This window comes from Symphodus melops (genome assembly GCF_947650265.1).
Source record: "Symphodus melops genome assembly, chromosome: 12".
NCBI classification, from domain to species: Eukaryota; Metazoa; Chordata; class Actinopteri; order Labriformes; family Labridae; genus Symphodus; species Symphodus melops.
The window spans coordinates 12,997,083-13,017,552 of NC_136702.1; the positions used below are offsets into that span (position 1 = coordinate 12,997,083).

At 41.9% G+C, this 20,470-nt stretch overlaps 1 protein-coding gene across 1 annotated transcript in view; it reads left to right on the top strand.

Moving 5' to 3' along the window:
• Nucleotides 1–20,434, top strand: part of LOC306833210 (glucosylceramide transporter ABCA12-like) — a 46,059-nt gene extending 25,625 nt beyond the window's left edge. Inside the window, exons 35-53 of the mRNA XM_079358322.1 lie at nt 625–714; nt 1,862–1,949; nt 2,124–2,248; nt 3,139–3,226; nt 3,573–3,681; nt 5,401–5,455; nt 7,075–7,252; nt 7,372–7,487; nt 11,563–11,725; nt 11,923–12,176; nt 12,567–12,771; nt 13,049–13,158; nt 13,773–13,923; nt 16,698–16,832; nt 17,126–17,229; nt 17,536–17,628; nt 17,843–17,948; nt 19,108–19,245; nt 19,714–20,434. Of these exons, the coding sequence (XP_079214448.1) occupies nt 625–714; nt 1,862–1,949; nt 2,124–2,248; nt 3,139–3,226; nt 3,573–3,681; nt 5,401–5,455; nt 7,075–7,252; nt 7,372–7,487; nt 11,563–11,725; nt 11,923–12,176; nt 12,567–12,771; nt 13,049–13,158; nt 13,773–13,923; nt 16,698–16,832; nt 17,126–17,229; nt 17,536–17,628; nt 17,843–17,948; nt 19,108–19,245; nt 19,714–19,827 (2,422 nt within the window). The 3' untranslated portion in view covers nt 19,828–20,434. The remainder of the gene's footprint in view (nt 1–624; nt 715–1,861; nt 1,950–2,123; nt 2,249–3,138; nt 3,227–3,572; nt 3,682–5,400; nt 5,456–7,074; nt 7,253–7,371; nt 7,488–11,562; nt 11,726–11,922; nt 12,177–12,566; nt 12,772–13,048; nt 13,159–13,772; nt 13,924–16,697; nt 16,833–17,125; nt 17,230–17,535; nt 17,629–17,842; nt 17,949–19,107; nt 19,246–19,713) is intronic.
• The last annotated feature ends 36 nt before the right edge of the window (nt 20,435–20,470 follow it).

Sequence of the window (20,470 nt, forward strand, 5' to 3'; positions counted from 1 at the left end):
AAAATTGTGTTTATTTATTTTGAAGGATATCAATGTTAGAGTCCAGCGCTGGGGATGGTTAAAGCTAGCCATGGTCAATAAAGCTTCTCTAAAGCGACCATATTACGACATTGTTCATCATAACGATGCCACATTTTACAAGCTTAGTCAGTGTTTTGTGTAGAAGGACAAGTGTGAATTTAATGACTTGATTGTTTATTAATGGGTGCTTTTAAAGGCGAGGGAGAGATTAAAAACGAAAAGTAATAGCGCGCCCCGACTCTTCCTCTTTCTCTCCAGCTCCTCACAGTAAAGATGCTTTATTAGGATTATGAGGGAGCCTCCTGTGTGTTATTTTATTGACAAAACGGTGCTGTTGTAAATTCCTCTTCACCCAGCTTATCTGCTGAGAACCTTTTTGCTTCATGCAATTCTTTATAAAACCCCAGAAAGACTGGATACATGTACAATAACTGAATAAATGTATGATATAATAAAGTGTATCCTTTTGGCTCCTTATGCCACGTGAAAGTGTTTTCTGCCTGATCCTTCCTGTTATTACTCTTATGATTATGGCAACAACAACAGCAACGAAAAATCTGTTCAACCTTGAGGCTAAAGTTCTTTGTTTTTCTGGCTCCACAGTAACTCCAATCCCGACTCTGAGCAGCTGATAAACACCATGATGTCATTCCCTGGAATCGATAACGCCTGCCTCAACGAGCCCAATAACCCGTACGTAATCATGCCTCAAAGGCAGCTGCTTTATTCTCTGAAAACGACCAATTACCATTTCTGACAGAAGCAGACAGTTTCTTTATGTATTCTATCCTTTTTCAACTCGCACGCTGTTTTTTACATGTCCATCATTGTCATTCTTTTCATGCCTCCGTTTTCACCTTGTTTCATTATACTAGTCTGACTCCCTTCAATCGCTGCTCCCCTCTCTCTCTCTCTCTCTCTCTCTCTCTCTCTCTCTCTCTCTCTCTCTCTCTCTCTCTCTCTCTCTCTCTCTCTCTCTCTCTCTCTCTCTCTCTCTCTCTCTCTCTCTCTCTATCTCTCCTCTCTCTCTCTCTCTCTCTCTCTCTCTCTCTCTCTCTCTCTCTCTCATGTCTCTGCTCCCTATTTTCCCTGCTGCTCAGCTCAACGTATGTGGCTGAAAGCCTGCAGCAGGATTCTGCCATGTGAGCGCAACATTGGTATTCCATAAACACCCCGTGTTTATAGGCGAGATTTAGCCTTACAGGCCCTCAAATCAATGTTGGCACTCATGAACCAGACCTCTGAGGCATTTTGAATTCCTGCATAAAAAAAAAGTATAAATAAATAAAAAGTATTAAGGGAGAAGAAAATGTATTAAGGTGCAAAAATAAATCTGTGAACGTTCTGTTGATGATATCCTGTAATCACAGCTACGCGACAGTGACTGGAAGGGCAGTGAGGGTTGCATTTAGCTGATCTTTTGCCCCCAGACTCTGATCGTTTTTTCGACATGTGGATATGCTATATTGCTAGAATCTTTCACAGAATCCTCCTGAAAGCATTCGGCTGAAATCACAACACAGGAGAGTTGGACAGCAGCCCACGCAAAAGAAAGTTTCACACAATATGAATTTACAGAACATTTTACACGGCTTTGAAAACTGTTCTGAAACTGATATCAAAGGACATATTTGGGTCCTGATCTCACCGAAATCTTTGCTCGCTCGCAGCTGCTGCATGAATGATTGCAGGCAGTAGCGATGATGAAGGCCATCATATCAACTCAGTTTCAGATGTGTTGTGGGGTGTATCTGGGGATGGGCTCTGGGTTTTATCACGCACTGTAGACTCCCATCACTCCACTGAGCCACCATTTCACTTTGTGAATGTTTCATTTAAGGGTCTGCTCAAGCAGTACAGGTCTCTGGAGATCCAGTGGGAACAGCTCCAAAGCATTTAGTGTCTGTAAATGCACCCGCCAGGAACAGGTGAGAGCGGGTCACTGCTAACCGTCAGTGTGTGTGTGTGTGTGTGTGCGTAAGTGTGTGAGTGACTTTCAGTGTTCTTGTCCATCTGTGTTTCTACACTGTGTGTCCTCCTGTGCTTGTATGCACAATTGTAAGTGCAAGTGTAACACATTTGTCTCTGCCTTTTTTCTGCAGACTTGTGAAAGTACCTACCGGCCCCCCCACAAAAGGCTCCCTTCATCTCAGATTTTGTATAACCTGAGTGGCATCAATGTGGAGAATTACCTGCTGTCATCAACAAACGACTTCATCAGGAACAGGTGAATGCCATCGGGGTTTACATGTACCGATCAGTGAATGTATGAAATAAATGAGGCACCTTCGCTGTGTCAAATTATACAATAGGATTTCAGTAAACTGCTTCATTTGGGTGAATAAACACGAGTTAAGATGGTTATGTTATTTCACATTATTTTAAATGACGATTTTTTATTTTTTTGACTCTATTTAATTTTTAGTGGATGATTGAGAAGCAATCAAACGAGAAAAAAGTCGAGAGGTTTTAACTAGAAGTCACTGAATATAACATGCGTCCGCTTGTGAGCTTTAAAGCTCAAGTGAGCTCTTTTAACACTTGAATGTGTCACTCATTGAGAATCTTCGCTGTGGAAAATGAAAAGAAAACAGCTGTGTCTGCTGCTGACCAACTCCCCCCCCCCGCCGCTGCAGTTTCAGGCATTAAATAAACGATTTAATAGAAATAGTCAATCTTCATCCTTATAGTCACGGTTGTTGTTGTAGCTTATAAATATGCTATCCTTATTAATTCCAGTTGGTTTCACAACCAGCTCATAACTCCTTACAGGAGCTTTACATTCTCAAGCGGAGGTGTTGCTTCTGCAAGGAAAGTGGTTTCTATATAAAACAAGGATTTGCAGGAGTCTAATCGACTGTGCTGATTGCAGTAACTTTACTTGCAGGAGGGAATGTTTCCATCTGTCACATTGCTCAATACGACAAGGCGTCAACACGTACCTTGTCGATCATGTTTGTCGCTCTCGAAAAGAGTTCTGGTGCTTTCAACCAAATTGCTTCCTATCTGCAGGTGGGCATCTGCAGAGAGGACCCATCAACAGACACACTTTTTGTTTGCCAACACACACCACTCAGACGTCTTCGCTTTGATCGATGTATATGTTTGCTTTTTCAGATATGGTGGATTTGATATGGGTATGCCACTCCCTGCTGACTTACAAATGGATGTAAAAACTGTGCCCAAAAATCGCACTCTGTCCAAGGTAACACATCTTTCCTTCTTCCATGCCCCCTCCCCCCCCCCATCTCATTATCCCTTTAATTGTGTTCTGATAAGTAGTTGAAAGTTAAAACACGACGCCCTTGTTAAAGTTGTTTGTCTTGCAGATGGCGCTCCTTTGTAACACCATCAGTGTCGTCATAAATATGCTTTATGCTGCAATTACGCCACTGTTTTTAGTGTGTAAATTTCCTCCGATGACTACGACTGCTTTTATCGTATCAATAAAGCCTCGGCTTCAAACGTCGTCGAGGAGAATCTAGAGACTTACATAGCCCGGTGTGGAGCAGTGTGATGATTCTTTCTGTGCGTTTCATTGTTGTTTTTAGGTCTGGTTCAACCCTGAGGGCCACCACACAATGCCAGCATACTTAAACAGCATCAACAACTTGATCCTACGCTCCAATCTCCCAGCAGACAAGGATCCACGTAAATACGGTAAGCTGTATTGACAAATGAAAACTTTGCACATGGAACATAAACTTCACTGTACACTCATTGTGTGATATAGCAATGTTCTGGAAAGGTGTACAGATTACATATATTACATATATATGTATACAGATATTTATGGTGGAATTGTCCTTGACACACGAGACTCGTGTCATTGCAAAGAAAGAAGCTCAGGAAATGAGACATGACTTGAATTGTGCAGCAGGGAAGCACGCATCAGCATCAAATCCATCTACTTAGCAAGGTGCTTGTGATTGAACACCCAGTGCATTTTGTATGCTAAATATAAAGTGAGCTGTAAACAGTGTGTTTACTCATGCTTCATTTCACTGGATTAAAGCCAGGGGGTGCTGTGTGTCCTTAGACTCACATCAATACGCGCTGTGAATACTGATGAGTTCCGTTCATCGGGGAGCTATGCTAAAGAGAGCGAGGCTGGCCCACGTTTCCAGCACTGTTTCAGCTCTTCAGTATTACCCTGGCCATCTGCCTGCCAGCAGTAGCACGCACATTTACACACACACTCGTGAAGAAATGCTCATAAAAGCATTCAGTGCATGCTCAGTGCATACAGACACATTTGTTTCCCACTGGATGATAAAAGTGCTGGAGGGTAGAGTGTAATCATTTAAATGTTATTGGCAGAGGAAGGGTTGGAGATAACTTTTCAAGGTGATGATTTATCTGTCAAGTGTGAAGTCCTGACTCTCATTACCGCAAAAACCAACTCTGGATGGGGTCTTTTTTTTTTTTTTTTCTCTCCGAGGTGTACATCAAACAGTTTTTCATTACAACTCTGGTTGGATTTCGGACAATAACTGCCCAGTGCCAACAGATGTGCTCTCACAGTCACTGTCTGCTGCCTCACTAGAAATTCTGATCACCGCCACCTGCAACAGTGTTCTGTACTAAAAGTCTGTCCGGCCAATCCCAAAGAGAAAACATACTCAGATGTTAATAACTCACCATGGAAGATGGAGAAACTCCAGAAAAACAGTATTTTTTAAGTAAAAACCTCACTTGATTCCAGCTCATCAAATTTGAATATATTTAGTCTCTAACATTACTGCTTTTTGAAATATTGATAATTATTATAGTAATAGTAATAATTATTAGGAAGTTGGACAAATGTGGAGACATCAACATAAAATCTGTTTTTTTTAAAGAGCTTAACCTTTTAAAGGCATTTAATCAGTTCATCAGATATTGTGGTGTAATGTTAGATGGTTGTTTTGCAATATCAATTATTGCAGAATCCCTGTATCGTGCTGGTAATGTTGTTGAAGTTGCAGAATCATAATCCCACTCCGAGTAATTACATCACGGTGATGACCACCCATCACATTTAGGTTAAGTGACAGAAAACATCATGTGCCCTTAAACAAGGCACTGAGCCAACCGCTCCAACGTTCCTGTACTTTGGATGAACTGACACTCTACCCTCTCAGGAAATGGAAACAGAGTAATGCTGTGGAGCGGTTTATGTCTCTGAGCATCGAGGAGACCCTGGGAAAAAAAATGATAAAGAAAATTCAATCTCCTTTTGTGTGCTCCGGCAAAACCGAATCATCCTGTCATATATTTTTCAATGAAGCGTGTCCCAAGCACACATTGCTCGTTTGGTTCCTGTGGTAAAATAAAGCTTGCATGCTGATATTATGCTTTCAAATTGCAAACAAATCACTCTGTGCTTTTCTCTTACAGCCATTTCAGTTTCCAGTCACCCCTATTTTGGTCGGGCGGATGATGAAGATGCAATGTAAGGACTGCTGCACATGATATTACTTCTTCTTCCGAATCTGCATTCGAAAATGTGATGATCTGCGATTGGAAAAAGACGTTTGCAACAAGCTTTCTAATCTGTGAAACAAATCACAGAATTAGTCCAGTTATAATGAATTTTATTGGCTGTTGTTTGGCTGAGATGAACGATGGAGCCATCCTACTTTTCAATTCAAGACATCAAAGTCAGGGTGGACTGAGAGCAGTGAGGTACATGACAGCAGTAGTTACCCATATTTGATTTTCTAAATGGATTTCCCTGAGCTTGCTCTATTGATCACCGGCCCGATATAATATGTTTTTACCCTGAAGGTGGCATAGAGGTGGATTGATTCTACCCCACTTCCCAAAACGAGTTTATTTATATATAACTCTCCACATTCTGCTTTAGAAACCCAGACTATATGTGCCTACGTGTGTGCACCCATGTATATAAAAAAGCGTGCGTGTATCAAAGGACCAAGTCAATTAAATACTTCAAGGAGCGGCTTGAGCTGAGGCTGAGGCCTCGTGAAGGTCCGTCCCCTCCCCCCCCCGGTGTCTTATAAGAACTAAACATTTCACTGGCTTTTCCCCACCGTGTTTACTGCCCTTCCATTTCTCTGTATACTCTGCAATGCTTTAAGTGAATGATGTGGCTGTTGACTTGCGACGGGGCTGTAGCAGCCACAAGTGCACATCCACCCTCCTACCAGGGTGATACTCTGCACCCTGACTTGATGCATTGATTTGGCCTTAACCGTGTCAGCGATACAATAGGCTTATAACTCCAAATGTCTTCATTCTTATAGTGCGGTAGCTCATGGGAAACATTCGAATGCCATCTTGGCCCAACTGATAAAAAGCCTGGCCCTCAGTCGCTCACCACACCTATTTGCTATTCTCTGTACGTCAATTACACCCAAACCTTTTTCATTCCGCCTCATGCTGCTTATTATTGAAAAATTGGAGAGCACATGACAGGAAGACCGTAGGTGACGACATCCACAAAGTTTCACCGGGATCAGGATTAAGTGAGGTCTGGGGTTTTACTCAAGCTCTCGGCTCAGTCGCTTCACAGCAGCACGACTGGCTGACTTGATTACACAGCAAAAGAAGTGTGAAGTTTGTCTCTACACGAAGCCATCCGTTTCTTTCACAGCTATTATCATGTCAGAAGAATCGGACAAGTGTCGCTTTAACAGAGCTGTTTGTTATTAATGGAATTCAAATTATAGGGAGCCGCTTCAATAGTTCAGATGAGTCAGGTCCCAGCAGGGAGCGATATGATCGCTTGTTGGAAAGCTTTGAAATGGGCTGTTGTTTTTTGGAGAAGAATTACAGCAGGTTGCCTTTTTGAAAGTGACTCAGCGCACCAGAGGATTGTTGTTGTTTTTTTTGTGTGCAATTTGTCGCACCGGTATCCAAACCTGAAGAGCATAGTCTTTGTAAAGAAAAGTTCAAACCAAAGGAATACAACAAACTGTTTCAACAAAGAACATCAATGTTTGTGAAAGAGTAGTCGTTTGTAATTGTAATAATTGAGCACATGACTGATGATTTATGCAGCAAGCTTTTGCCCCAGACAACGAAAATAATCCTGTTTTTCCCTCACAGTATCCAGGGAATGCTCCAGATCCTAGTGGCCATGTGTGTTTTGACGGGTTATTCCATCACGACTGCTAGCTTTGCCATCTATGTTGTCGGCGAGCACCATAGCGGCTCCAAGAGGCTCCAGCACATCGCTGGAATCAGTGAGGCTTTCTACTGGATTGTCAACTTCTTCTACGACATGGTAACATCTTCTGATCGCCTCACAGGAGTCCCAACATATCATCTCACTTTGCCTGTTCAATAAAGTCACAGTCTTTTGTTTCAAAGAATCTTGTTTTCATGTACTGTACTTTTCCACAGGTAATCTATCTGATCCCTGTGACCTTGACTATTGGTGTGATAGCAGCCTTCCAGATTCCAGCCTTCACAGATCGCCAAAATTTGGCTGCCATCTCTCTGCTTCTGGTTCTCTTTGGGTGAGTCATCGTGCCTCATTAGGCGTATATGCTCCAACAGATGAAGTGATTTTACCGGAGACATACAGCCAAATGATCTTTGGATCTAAGGGGTATCAGAAAGTCTGTTTTATTCCTCGACTCCTACAAAGTGCAAATAAAACTTGTCTTCAAAAGAAATCTCTGCTCTTTGAAGAATTTTCCAAACACATATTTCCGTCTGGATTGCTTTTGGTTTCTCTGTTTACAGAAACAACAGGTGATCAATATTCACTTGTGAAAGCGTCAGACGAGGTTAGGGCTTCAGACGCAGCGAGGGCTTGGTGCTGTGATGGTCTAGTGTCTCTCGCAACTTAAATGAGCTATTTCTCATTCAAAATGCTTCAGTGCTGTTTCAATAAAACCTTCATAAAAAAGGGCCTTATGTTGGGTTCTATTAGTGTCAGGATTTTGGAAAAACTGTGAAGTGGAGGACTCAAGTGCTTTCTAAATCAAAAAACTGCATTTTCCAAAAACACAAAAAGGCAAAAACAAAATCTTTCTCGATTGAATATCCAACAAAAATGTCCAACTATGCAAACAGGAGAAATACACCCCAAAACGTCCACTAAAGCACAAAGAAATCCACAGACGAACGTGTGTATGTCGACAGATGAACTAATAGGGGAACTGATAGAGGAAAGGAACCAACATAGTGGCCCTTTCCGAATAGCCACAGTTCAGTATTCAGACTTTTCAGTTGAGAGTTGAGAGACAGTAGACTAAACTCTCGTGGTCACTCAGGATGCATTTTTTGGGTCCACCTCAGTATACTCAGCATTTCAATCTGGATACTAACTTCCGGGTTTTATACAGTATGGATCGGATGCATGCTTTGAGGAAATTACCGTAGTTGTATTTTACCACCCACAAAGCTGTTCGAAATGAACCTTAAAACGTCAATTCACACGCCCTTCCAAATCAAAACAAACGAGCATGGATTAATTGAATCAATTTTTAATCTAGAGTTAGAGTCCCTTCTAAAGTCGCTCTTTTTAATTAACAACAACAAATGTAACACATTTCTGCATTATTATCAAACCTTTCCCTCTCTATTTAAATAATGTAATTTATGTATGCATCTTTATTGGTTAAGGCCTGTCATACTTTATATTCTGTATATTAATTTCTTTCCTGTATGTATTGTATGTCATTTTATTGGTTCATAACTTTTTTTTACATTGTGACACTATGTTTGTTTACCTGACTGTATATGTGCTTTACTCTTCTTGAATAACGCTTAAAAAAATAGTAGGTCTTAACACTATATAGCATGGATAGTAGGTACTAACCACTGCATACTGCCTACAGATGATAATTAAAATAGAGGGAAAACAGACAAAGGGAGGAAGTACATTTTTGGGACACATCATCAGGCCATAGGAAAGAGTCAAGGACTCAGTAGTGTACCTTTGAGTCACGGGGTGTTTTGGCCTTTCAAACACGAGACACCCTCATCAAAGGTGGCCATCTACAGGGTGACCAAACCTTAGCTTGTGTCCCATGCTCAGTCATGAGTATTGCCCAGTTGTTTCAATGGTGCAGTTCATGGGACTATGCAAGGCAGGGACGTCCTCTTCCCTGAGTCAAGCTTAGAGCTGACCGCATACCTTGTCCATCTTCCTCCTGGAGGGTTGGGACCTGGGTTCTCAAGTGGGGGATGGAGTGGGGGGGGGGGGGGGGGGGGGGGATTAGTGAGCGGGTTATGTTGTTGCACTTTGAGCCCAGCAAGAGTCCTTCCGCTTGATCCAGATCCATTGGCTGCTTCTTTCGGTTGCCTCAGAGACTGATCTAATTGTCTGTCTCAGAGCCTGTCCATGGAGGCCAAGGTCTTTCAGCAGCCTGATCGACTTTTGCTTTCCATCCTCGTTGTTGAGCGTCTGCTGCCAGTTCTGTGTAGCACAGTTTCTTGCACTCATAGGCCTCTTCTGTTAAATTCTCCCATGGGACTGTGAGCTCTGTAATGTAGACGGACCTCAGTGATGGGGACCAGAGTATTAAGTCTGGTCTAAGGGGGGGTGGCTGCAATCCCAGGTGGAAAGATAAGTTGCTGGCCAATATCGACTAGCATCTTCCAGACCCGGGCCTTGGCTAGTTGTCCAACTTCTGGTTTAGCAGGGAGATGGTTGGGCTTTTTTTTGTCCTTCTCAGATGCAGGTTGGGGTCGTGATGGGATTGGTTGCTCTTAGGGGCAAAGAGTTGGTTGTAATCCTCTTGTTCTCAAGAGCTGCTGCCAGATCCTTGAGGACCTGGTTGTGTCTCCAGGTGTAGTAGTAGTCGACGACAGCTAAGCAACGAACCAAAGATTGCATCATGACAGTTACATTTTGAACATGAGATTGTCATTGAAGACATGCTGTGTGCAAGAACAGTAAATAAGTCTAAAACGAGAACTCTTCTTTTGTTTAGGTAAGCTTTTATACATAAAACATGAACCTGGAAATTGTCATTAGCTTTATATTTAACAAGTATTTTAAATGAGTGAATGAATATTATTATTTAAAAGAGGACATCATCATGAGACTGAAGAAACTGGATGAATTATTAAAGACAGAGAGAGCAAAGTTACTGTTAACATTGGCTGTTGTATTGTTTTTGTAGTTATGATAGCGTGGATCTGAAAAGACAACAAATCACTACAAAAATAAACACATTCTGTTTTTTTCTCAAGTGTAAACAGACATTGAAAATGGAAAATGTACTGCAGGCACCCAAAGAGGATTGTTGTTTTTTTTAATGACCAATCAGTCTTTTACTGTTAATTACCCGACCTCCGGGCAAAACTGACTATGTGTTTCATGCGAAATATTCTGATCGACAAAAACCCAACCTCCTAAACAGGCGGTGTGTTTTTGCTTCCACTGCTGCTCTTAGCGTGTGTGTCATCAGGTAGGATTTACAGCACTGAGCATACGGAGGCTGCTGTTCTTCTTACACAAACACTGCTCAATATTTCCAGAATTTCCCACTGATACAGATGGCAGTAGGACTGACAGGCTGTTAGAAAAAAAATCACTACCAACGTATTTATCGGCCTCAAGCCAAAGATGCTAGAGACGGGAAGCAACAGGGCTGACGGCAAAAAACAATATGCCTTGATGTGAGAAAGACTTGCACGCTCCTGTCCCAAGATACCGAGATTTGAAATCAATCTGGTAATGAGAATGAATTGTTGATTCTTTATAAGGTGTCAAGCAAGAAACATGCTTTGTTCTCCACCTCTGGTTGACTGAGATTACTAACATCATCCCACAACTGTAGCAGAAGCTTAGCCTCCTGTGTTTCCTGTTGCCGTCACAGGCCTTGTCCTGAGCCCCAGATCTTAGGAGGCCAAGTCAGCACTCTGCTTCTCATTTATCAGACAGATGTCTCCCTCCCAAGCAATGAATAATCACAGCGCTCCATCTGTCAGGCGGCACCCACCTGGCCTGGTCTTGCTTCTGTTTCTTGTTATGGCTTGGCACCCACAGTCTGCCTACCCCAGCACCTTTTTTTTTTTTTTGGGGGGGGGGGGGGGGGGGGGGGGGCGTGGCATGCAGATGCTATGTCTCCATCTGTCTCTATCTACTTGTGTCTCTTTTTCCCACACTACTTCTGTCTTCTTCTCTGCTTTTCTTCCGAGTCTGGCTGACCCAGACACCCCAATCAAATGAACAAGCAGATTATGTGAGAGAAAAAGAGACAACAAAAGAGAGGATGTTTTGCCACTAGGGGAATACAGAGGGAAGTAATTTATCTTCCTCTCTTTTGACGTCATGACTGAAGGTTTACATTCTTCATTCTCTGGTATTTTTCCACTCTCCCTTCTGTGCCTGTTTTCATTTTCACAGCCGCTCTGTTCGTTCTGCTAAAGGCCTTAGCCACGTCAGTCTTGTAAAAAAAAAAAAAAAAGCAAGTTCATGGCATTTTAGAAGAAAGGACTCGGGAGGAGCATGATACACATTGTCCTTATCCCTTTTGTGAAGTTGTCATCGGGGATTTTCTGTATGTGAAACTAATCCAGAAAAAGATCAGAGAGTGTGTGTGAAGGATCCTGTGGTTTTTTTTCAATCTGCAGGTTTGCCACCTTCCCCTGGATGTATCTGCTGTCCGATGTCTTCAAGGATGCAGAGGTGGCCTTCATCACATATGTGTGCATCAACCTCTTCATCAGTATCAACACCATCTTGTCCACCTCCATCCTCTACTTCCTGAGTCAAATTTCAACCATCAATCCCGAGGTCAGCATAAACTGCCAGCTGCCGACTTGCGACTGTTCATTACTGTTTGAATGGATCTGAATCAGGATCCTTGTTGCCACAATGCTGTAGATTTGGTGATGAGTATAAAAACCTCTCAGTGAGTTACGCAAAGATTACAAATCAGGATGAGCTCTCAGCGCACCTTTGATCCTGTCTTTTGTCCTCCTCCTCCACAGGTCATTTTAGTCATCTTCAACCGGCTGTGCAACACCTTCCTCATCTTCCCCCAGTTCAACTTTGGACACGGGATGATGCAGCTGACCAGGAAGAACATCGAGGTCCAGATCCTCAGCGGCTACGGTATCGACGCCTATCAGAACCCGTTCTCCATGGACGCACTGGGCCGGATGTTCATCTCCTCTTTCATACAAGGTGTGGTCCTCTTCAGCCTGCGCCTCCTGCTCAACAGGTTCATCATACGCAAAGTCAGGTGAGGAAAATGAAGCATGATCCAACAAGGAGTTTTTGGTACAGAATGTGGAGTTGAAATGATCTTTTTTTTTTTATATTTGCTACTGAACATTGTGTCCCTGCAAATCCAAACTGTGTTTTCTACGAGAGTGATTTTTACTGCTTTTAGAGTCCTCTGGCAGCTCAGAGTATGAACATGGAGACAATTTTGAAGGCTGCTGGAGTCAAAAGTTAAAAATGGAAATTAAAATTTCATTCAAACATCAACATGCAAATAACCCAAATCGTTGGGTTTTAATATTTATACACAAAGCCTGAACGACTTCAGTTCAAAATATTCAACAAGTTCCAGTCTGTTACAGATGTTATATGCATCCTCTGAAAAAAAAAAGTTCTCTTCTCTTTGCAGAAATCTCATTTGCAGAATAAAGACAGTTCCCCATTTGGCACCTGAGGACGAGGATGAGGATGTGGCTACTGAGCACCTACGGGTGGCGAGTGGAGCAGCCAGCTCAGACGTACTCCAGGTCAACCAGCTCACTAAGGTCTATCAAAACTTCAGCAATAAGGTCCAAGCTGTCAAGAGGGTGTCTGTGGGAATACCCGCAGGAGAGGTAAGAGTACAAACTACACATAGTGGAAACATGAATCACAAGAACAAATCAGGAAATCAAAGTCAGTCAAAAAAGGGAATCGGAGTCCTATAGCGGATTTTTTACAACGGATGATCACATTAACCTTTGACTGTGGAAGAGAATTAGATGCAACATAATTAAAATCATGTTTTACGTCTGTTGTACGGGATAGTCGGCGTAACATCTATGTGATCTTTGGTGAAAGTAAAGGCGACTAATGTTTGAGGTTTACGAAGAAATCTGCATTTGCTTCCAGTGTTTTGGTTTGCTGGGAGTGAACGGAGCAGGAAAAACGACCACCTTCAAGATGCTGACTGGAGACGTTAGCCCAACTGATGGCACAGCTCAGATTAGGGATCATGACGGGTAAGCTACTTATGACCTCACCTGTATCAAGCTCCAACAGTGTAGCAGGGTATATTCAGAATAGCCAGCTTCGTAACTAAGAACGTTATTTTCCCTGCACAACAAACACACTGTAGAGAGGACTGAAACATGAGTGCATTGTACATGTAAAATATCATCATGAAATGTTGATTCTGGAAGACACGCTAAAAACAACCTTCCGACACACGACTGAACGCTGTGATTTCAGCTGCACAGGTGTCCGAGCTGCACTGTCTAATGACTCTGTGTGAGATTCAATTTGCACAACACAAATATCCACAAATGAGAGTTTTTATTGCCTCAAATCTGCCAAAATGTGAATTGCATTGCTTTGGGATTTAACAAGTAGCAGCTGCAGCTAACACCTGTATCTCAGATGCTCGCAGACAGATAAAAACCAACACTATTCTCATGGGTCTGGATCCCTATTTACAGTTCTTTTTTGTTAAAGCTGTTCAGTGGGTTTGTCTGTCACAGCAGGGCAAAAAGGAGTGCCCTGCATGTACATTTGCCCTACACCATGTGTTGCATACTGTACTATTTAATATCTGTTTCTTTCCTTTCTCTCTCCCCCCCCCCCCCCCCCCCCCCAGGCGATTGGTAGACATCATGGAGTGCCGCAACCAGGGAATTAACATCGGCTACTGTCCCCAGGTAGATGCCCTGGACAATCTGCTCACCGGAGAGGAGCATTTGTACTTCTACGCTCGCATCCGAGGCATCTCAAGGAGGGAGATTGACAGGGTAAGGAAGAGCTGCAGGCTCTGTGCGTCATTTCAAAGCTCTGGGTAGTGACAACACCATCCACAAAATGACACCAGATCTGATAGAAATTCAAAGGGTTCACTCGCACTGCAGGACGAGTAACTGTTGATGCTTCCATGCATACTGAATCAGAGGACTTGAAGCGTTGAGTGATGCATGCTGAAAGCTGTGCTATCCAGGGCAAAAATGGAAAAAGCTTTTGTTGTCGGCTCGTGCAGTCCAAACTTTGGAATTAAGCTGATGCCGTACGCTTCACCGAAGACAAATTTACATTTAAACGATACGTTGACGATGAGAGGATCTCATTTGATGTGTCACTTTAGCCCCATTCTTCTCATTAATCTTTCGGGGAACCAATCAATCTTGCATTGCGCTGATCACTGAGTGTGCATGTCATTTGCTTTCAAACAATCGACTTCTGAAGGGATTCCTACATTTCCCAGGATTTTCTTTTTCCCCCTAAAACGAAATGAAAATCTGAAATGTATGCTAAGAAAGCCTATTTTCTATATTTGCCTCTTGCTCTCTCTGCATCGTTTTGAAACTGCATATGCACAAAACACTACATTTCCCCGACAGGCTCAGTTTTGTGTCACCCAGAATGACACTTGTACATTAGCAAGGATGCACAAAAACACACAAATGTACTTGTATGGAGAGGCACAGATAATGTATGTGGATCCGTCTGACTCTAATCGCCTTCACTGCTTTTCCAGCTCCTCGTCTCTGGTCAGGACGTCGACAACAATGCTTATAATGGCCACAGCATCAGTGTCGGGCTAATTCACACAGATGAGGTTTTATATAGAGTTCCTCTAATGTTGACTCCTGCTGACAGTCCCCTAACTGTGGATAATGAGACATGCCTTAATGGGGTCATTTCGCATTGACATGGTGTTGTCAGGCCTAATGAGCTGTTACATCAAAGGTGATGGAAAGGGGGGCTTTTATGAGATGGCATAAAAATACAAACTATTTTGATCTGAGGCAGTCAGGTACATGCGATGCTACCAGTACATATCATTAAAATCTAGCTGCTGATAGTGTTTATTTGTCTCGGTGTGAAAATGTCTTGCACTGTTTTCTAATATCCAGGATCAGTGGGCTCCGAATCATATGGAAAATCAACTCCAAAAGGCAAATCCTCTTACAGAGTGAAGCTATCTTTTGCATTCACTTGCTTCATTGATCTGGTTTCCAAACTTGTCAACTGATGGGGGGAAAGGACTAAAGCGTGCCGATGGGAAATCACCACAAGCTGTTTGAAAAACGAACACGTATTTACAGCACACCCTCCTGTGTGATTAATAGGGAGGCACTAAGATCTTTTAAGAGATATAAATGTTATGAGCCATTAAGGGGTTTTTCATTCCTGCTTACTGGTTGTCTGAACTCACAGGATAATTCGATCGATTATGCTGTGTCAGTTCCTGCTCTGTAAAGCGGCTGCAGACCCAGGACAGCGTGGAGTTTACACAGCATAAAGTCACACTGTGAAGCCATCATTGTTGTACAAACAGAGTTAAATATGCATAGGAGTGAGAAAGACAGATCGCCGGGTCCTTTGCCGCGCAGCTGTACTCCACAGAATAGGAGGAAACAAAAACATAAATGAATATCAGGTGAATAATTGTTATCAACAAGCTTTGTGTAAATCGTCTTCGCTTGGTTCAGAGCATGAATTGTTGATATTGAGATAGTGGTGTTTTCCTTCAGAGACACAGCCCACAGTTAAATGATCAAAGGATGGAAAAATCAACTGGCTGCAAAGGTCCACGGTTGGTTATTCTCTGGAGCCACAGATGGGGGTTGACTTTATTCTGATGTGTGTGTTTTACCTGGAGAAAAATACGCTCAAAAAGTTGTTGCAAAACGTTCCTCAACATTTCCTAGACATTTGTAGGAAAGTGATTCTTGAAAACAAAACAAAACAAAATGAAAATAGAAAGCAAATTGTTGTTCATGGAAAGTTGTCCTCGGGTAATCTTTTTGCATTATTGTTAAAAAGATTCATCAAATCAATTAGCAATTAATCTTTTATTTATTAAAGGTCTCATATTATGCCTTTTCTGGTTTTATATGCTCTTTTGTGTGTTTTCCAGGTGTGCATGATTTGGTACTTCTATGTGCACAAATTCAAAGTCCAAAGTAGTCTTCTCCTACATCCTTGTGTTAGCTATAGCATTAGCTGTATGTAACGCTTGGTCCCTTACCCACTTGCGGCTCCTTTCCCGCTTGATATCCGACTCTCTCTCCTCTCCTGTATCTATACAATGTGGGTGTGGGGAAACCCAAAAATATGTCTTTAAATGAACAAAAAATCGAGTCTTATATACGTTTATGATCCTGGACAGATGAATGCCCAGCTATCGTTAAACATGTTGATCCCATTATGTTCCTGCATGTCTATTTCATACCAACGACAATGATAATCTTTAAGCAGCAGAAACAGGTTTACAGACAAAGCATTGTTTTTCATCTAAAATACCATGTATTATTATTATTATTATTATTATTATTATTATTATTATTATTGTTATTATTATTATTATTATTATTATTATTGTCATCCTCTGATCACCTGGTAAGCATTTGAAATGATAATAAGAACAAATAGTCCATTTAAAGTCTAGTAATGTTTTGAAAATCAGTTTCTATGCTCTGGTCGAGTTGACCATTTAGCACCCTTCTTCCTGAGCTGGTTGTTATTCTTATCATCACCCGTGTAAATCCTCTGCATGTGTCCTTTAAAGGTGGTGAGATACCTACTGAAGAGGCTGGAACTCAACAGCCACAGAAACATCACCACTGAAGGTTACAGCTGTGGCACCCGCAGGAAGCTCTCCACGGCGTTGGCTCTCATCGGACATCCTCAAATCCTGCTCCTGGTAAAGACACGCTCCTTTATCATAACATTTCCTCCTTCTTTCTACATGTTTTTATCCTTCCCTGGCTTTTTCTCTCTCGACTCCCCTTCTCTGCTTCCCATCCTCCTTCTTATTTTACAACCCTCCGATGTGTACTTTATTACCCTTGTTTTTTCCCTTTTTACTACGCACACTGTTTGCAACCCGCCCAACTCAATTAACTTCCCATTTCCCCTTGATCTTTCAATCTTGACGTCTTCCCCTTTTGTCCCACACACCCTGCTATTCTCGTCTAAACCTTCTCTTCTCTGCAGGACGAGCCGAGCTCTGGCATGGACCCTCGTACCAAGCGTCATCTATGGAAGATCATCTCTGAAGAAGTGAAAGGAAAATGTGCCGTTGTTCTAACCTCTCACAGGTTAGAGGAGTTACACAAACATGCACATGCTGCATTGCCTTCTCACTTTATCATACTCAATAGATATTTGAATATCGCAGATGAGTGCTTAATTCCAGAATTTTCCATTTAAAAAAAGTGTAAGATCGAGGATAATTAATACATAATGTATGAGTGATGTAAAGTAAATTGTGAAAATAATAATTCCCCATCACTGTGGAGACAAAAGCTAGGAAATGCATTTCTGAATTATAGCAGACATGACTAATTGAATACTTGGGTCTGATTTTGACCTTTTGTCTTTTTGTCCTTGTCTTTGTATCTCAGCATGGAGGAGTGTGAGGCGCTGTGCGGCCGTCTTGCCATCATGGTGAAAGGTCAGTTCCGTTGCCTGGGCTCCCTGCAGCACATTAAGAACAGGTTAGTGACCTCTGCTCACCCTTGTATCCACCTATTACTGCTCTTTCTCCAGCCCTGCCTCCACAGCGCAAAATCCCCCTTATTTGTTCCTTTCTGCAAGAAAATGCTCACTTTAACTTGTAAGAGCAGTGTGCCCACCTCCCTCTTCACCTCATCCCCACCCCTCAGACATGTAATAACACAATTCTTTGTTCCGAACATCTCCTTTGTGCAGGTTCGGCAGCGGGTTCACTGTGAAGATGTACTTGGCCGAGGCCTCCTGCAACACAGAGGCAATCACTGGCTTCATGCAGCGCAGATTCCCCAGCACTTATCTCAAGGTGAACTTTGCCAGCAAATGAAAGTATTCAAGAGTACTTGATTGAAAATGTGAAGAAAAAAAAACGAAAAACACAAGTATGGTTTATATAGCTGCGGAATTTTGCAGTACATTGATTTACGTTGCTGTATGTTTGATTCTTCCTGCTGCTCCGAGACGTACTGCAGCATTAGATTGACAAACAGTCCACTTGGTTGGAGCAGAACAAGCTGTTTACTTATTAAGTTGTTAAGGGAAGTTTAATAGCAAACAAGTCTGCATTTAGACTTTCAGCAGACATGGAGCAACATAAGCGCTAATTTGGAATTGTGTTTTTGCCCAGAGGAGAAATGTAACTCCAAAATGCAGCCAGTGAACAGTGGATTTATCAAAGGTTTTTTATGCTGAAAGCTGCAGCCTGCTGCGGCAAAAAAAAAAAAAAGAAGCTTTCTGAGACTGAATCAAAACAACAAAGTTCTTGGCCATGAAAAAAGGCAAAAACATACTAAAAATAAAAACAGTAGAGATGAGGGGGGCTGCATTAGACTGGATTATAATTTACTGCGTATTTGTCACCCCCATGTGACCTTTTGTCATTACATAGTCGTTTTATCAGATGTAATTATGGCAACAGCTTTAAAGAAACCACATATTATGAGCTATGTTATCGATATAGAGATCTCATTAATCATCTGGGAATATTTTCCCCCAGGATTGGTTTCTTCTTAATTGTCTTGCTGTTACTGGAACGTCAGTATAATATAGTTTTTGAAAACCTCCTGAGGTTTTCAGCATGAGCTTCTCGTGTGAACGCAAACAGCCACATCTTTCACTTAGACTTAAGACAGAGCTTCTCCTGCCAGCCTCTGAGTGTGTTGCATGATCTTATGTTAGTTGTTTTTTATGCCTTATGAGACCCGACACGTAACAGCCTCTCTCTTGGAAGTGCATAATGTGAATAACAAGATTAGATTAAGATTTTAGGGCAATTCTCCTGAAATTCTTCAGAAATATTGGCCAATATACACAGGTAGTACATTCAGTGTACTGCAGAGTTTAAATAGCCCCCAGCAAATAATGTTTGTGTTCAACAGCTGTCCACTGACTTTTACAAAGTTTTGGTTCCACAAACAGGATATCTCTGAATATTGAACCCTCTACTCTCCTCTCTCAATCCACAGGACCAGCACTCAAATATGGCAGAGTATCACCTCCCAATTGCTCCAGGAGGAGTGGCTGACATCTTCGACCAGCTGGAGTCCAACAAGAATGCTCTGCAGATCAAACACTTCTCCGTGAGCCAGACCACACTGGATGAGGTGAGAGAAACAGAGAGAAAGGACTTTTGTGAGGGTGGGAAGATACCAGCGAGAGACAGGAAACAAAAAAAGGGACCGTGGATAGAAGGAGAGAGAGAGAGAGAGAGAGAGAGAGAGAGAGAGAGAGAGAGAGAGAGAGAGAGAGAGAGAGATAGGATGTAAGGGGGAAGCAGGGACAGGAGAAAGCTGAGTGGAGAATGTTAAAAGGAGGCAGAAGGAAACTGACAGAGGGTATGCCAGAGGGACAATAAATGGAATATGAGTTATTGAAACAATCCATGAGCTTTTTATGCAGCCAGTGCTGATATTCTTCAACCCCCCTGCCCTTCTTGGGCTTTGGGATTGGAGGATACCACAGGCCAAATAAAGAGGGGGACTGGGGAAGGAAATTATAAAGCAGAAAAAAATCCACAAGGTAGCTCATTTTTATGTAGACATTAAAATTAAATTTGCACCAACTCTTTCCAGGTCTTCATCAACTTTGCCATGGAGAAGACGGACGACATGGAAAGCATCCTGATTAATGACGAAAATGACTCTGACAGTGACAGCCTGGGCTCCATCAAAGCTGCAGATTCCTAGAGTGACTGTCATCTTCTCTTTGTTTATGTCCAGTGTGAAATGATAATCTGTTTATATTAAAATCTACCCTGTCTGCCCGTGATATTTGAAAAACAAGCATTTAAATCATTCATGTTTTAAATATTCTATTAATATATAGCCTATTGTTGCTTTAAAGTGTCAACTGATTATATGAAGGATTACTTAGCAGAGGAACAACATGCATTTAACATGAATGCACGGATGAGCAAAGATGCTGACTTAAAGCTTTTTGTTTTTATTTTAACATGGTACTGCAGTTAATCAAGGCACATCTTTTTTTTGTTCAACTTTAATGTGAAATAATCTTTAAGCACTCACATGCTGAATATAAAGCATGTCCAATGAAAGATGTTGTTTCTTATTTGTTAGGTATGTAATTGCCCTCTGTACAGTATGATGAAATAAATTGAAGGTATATTGGTAAACTTAAGAACATCATCACCATGCACTTTCCCCCTACTCCTTACCACTTCCTATTTGGGTAAGCCTTACATTTAGGAAACATGTACTAAATATTTAAATGACTCTTTCGTGCTTTTGGACCCCTCCAAATGTATTTTTTAATGATTCTAATAAAGCTATTTTCAGATGCAACTGCTGCTCAATGTGTTTTTCATTCTTT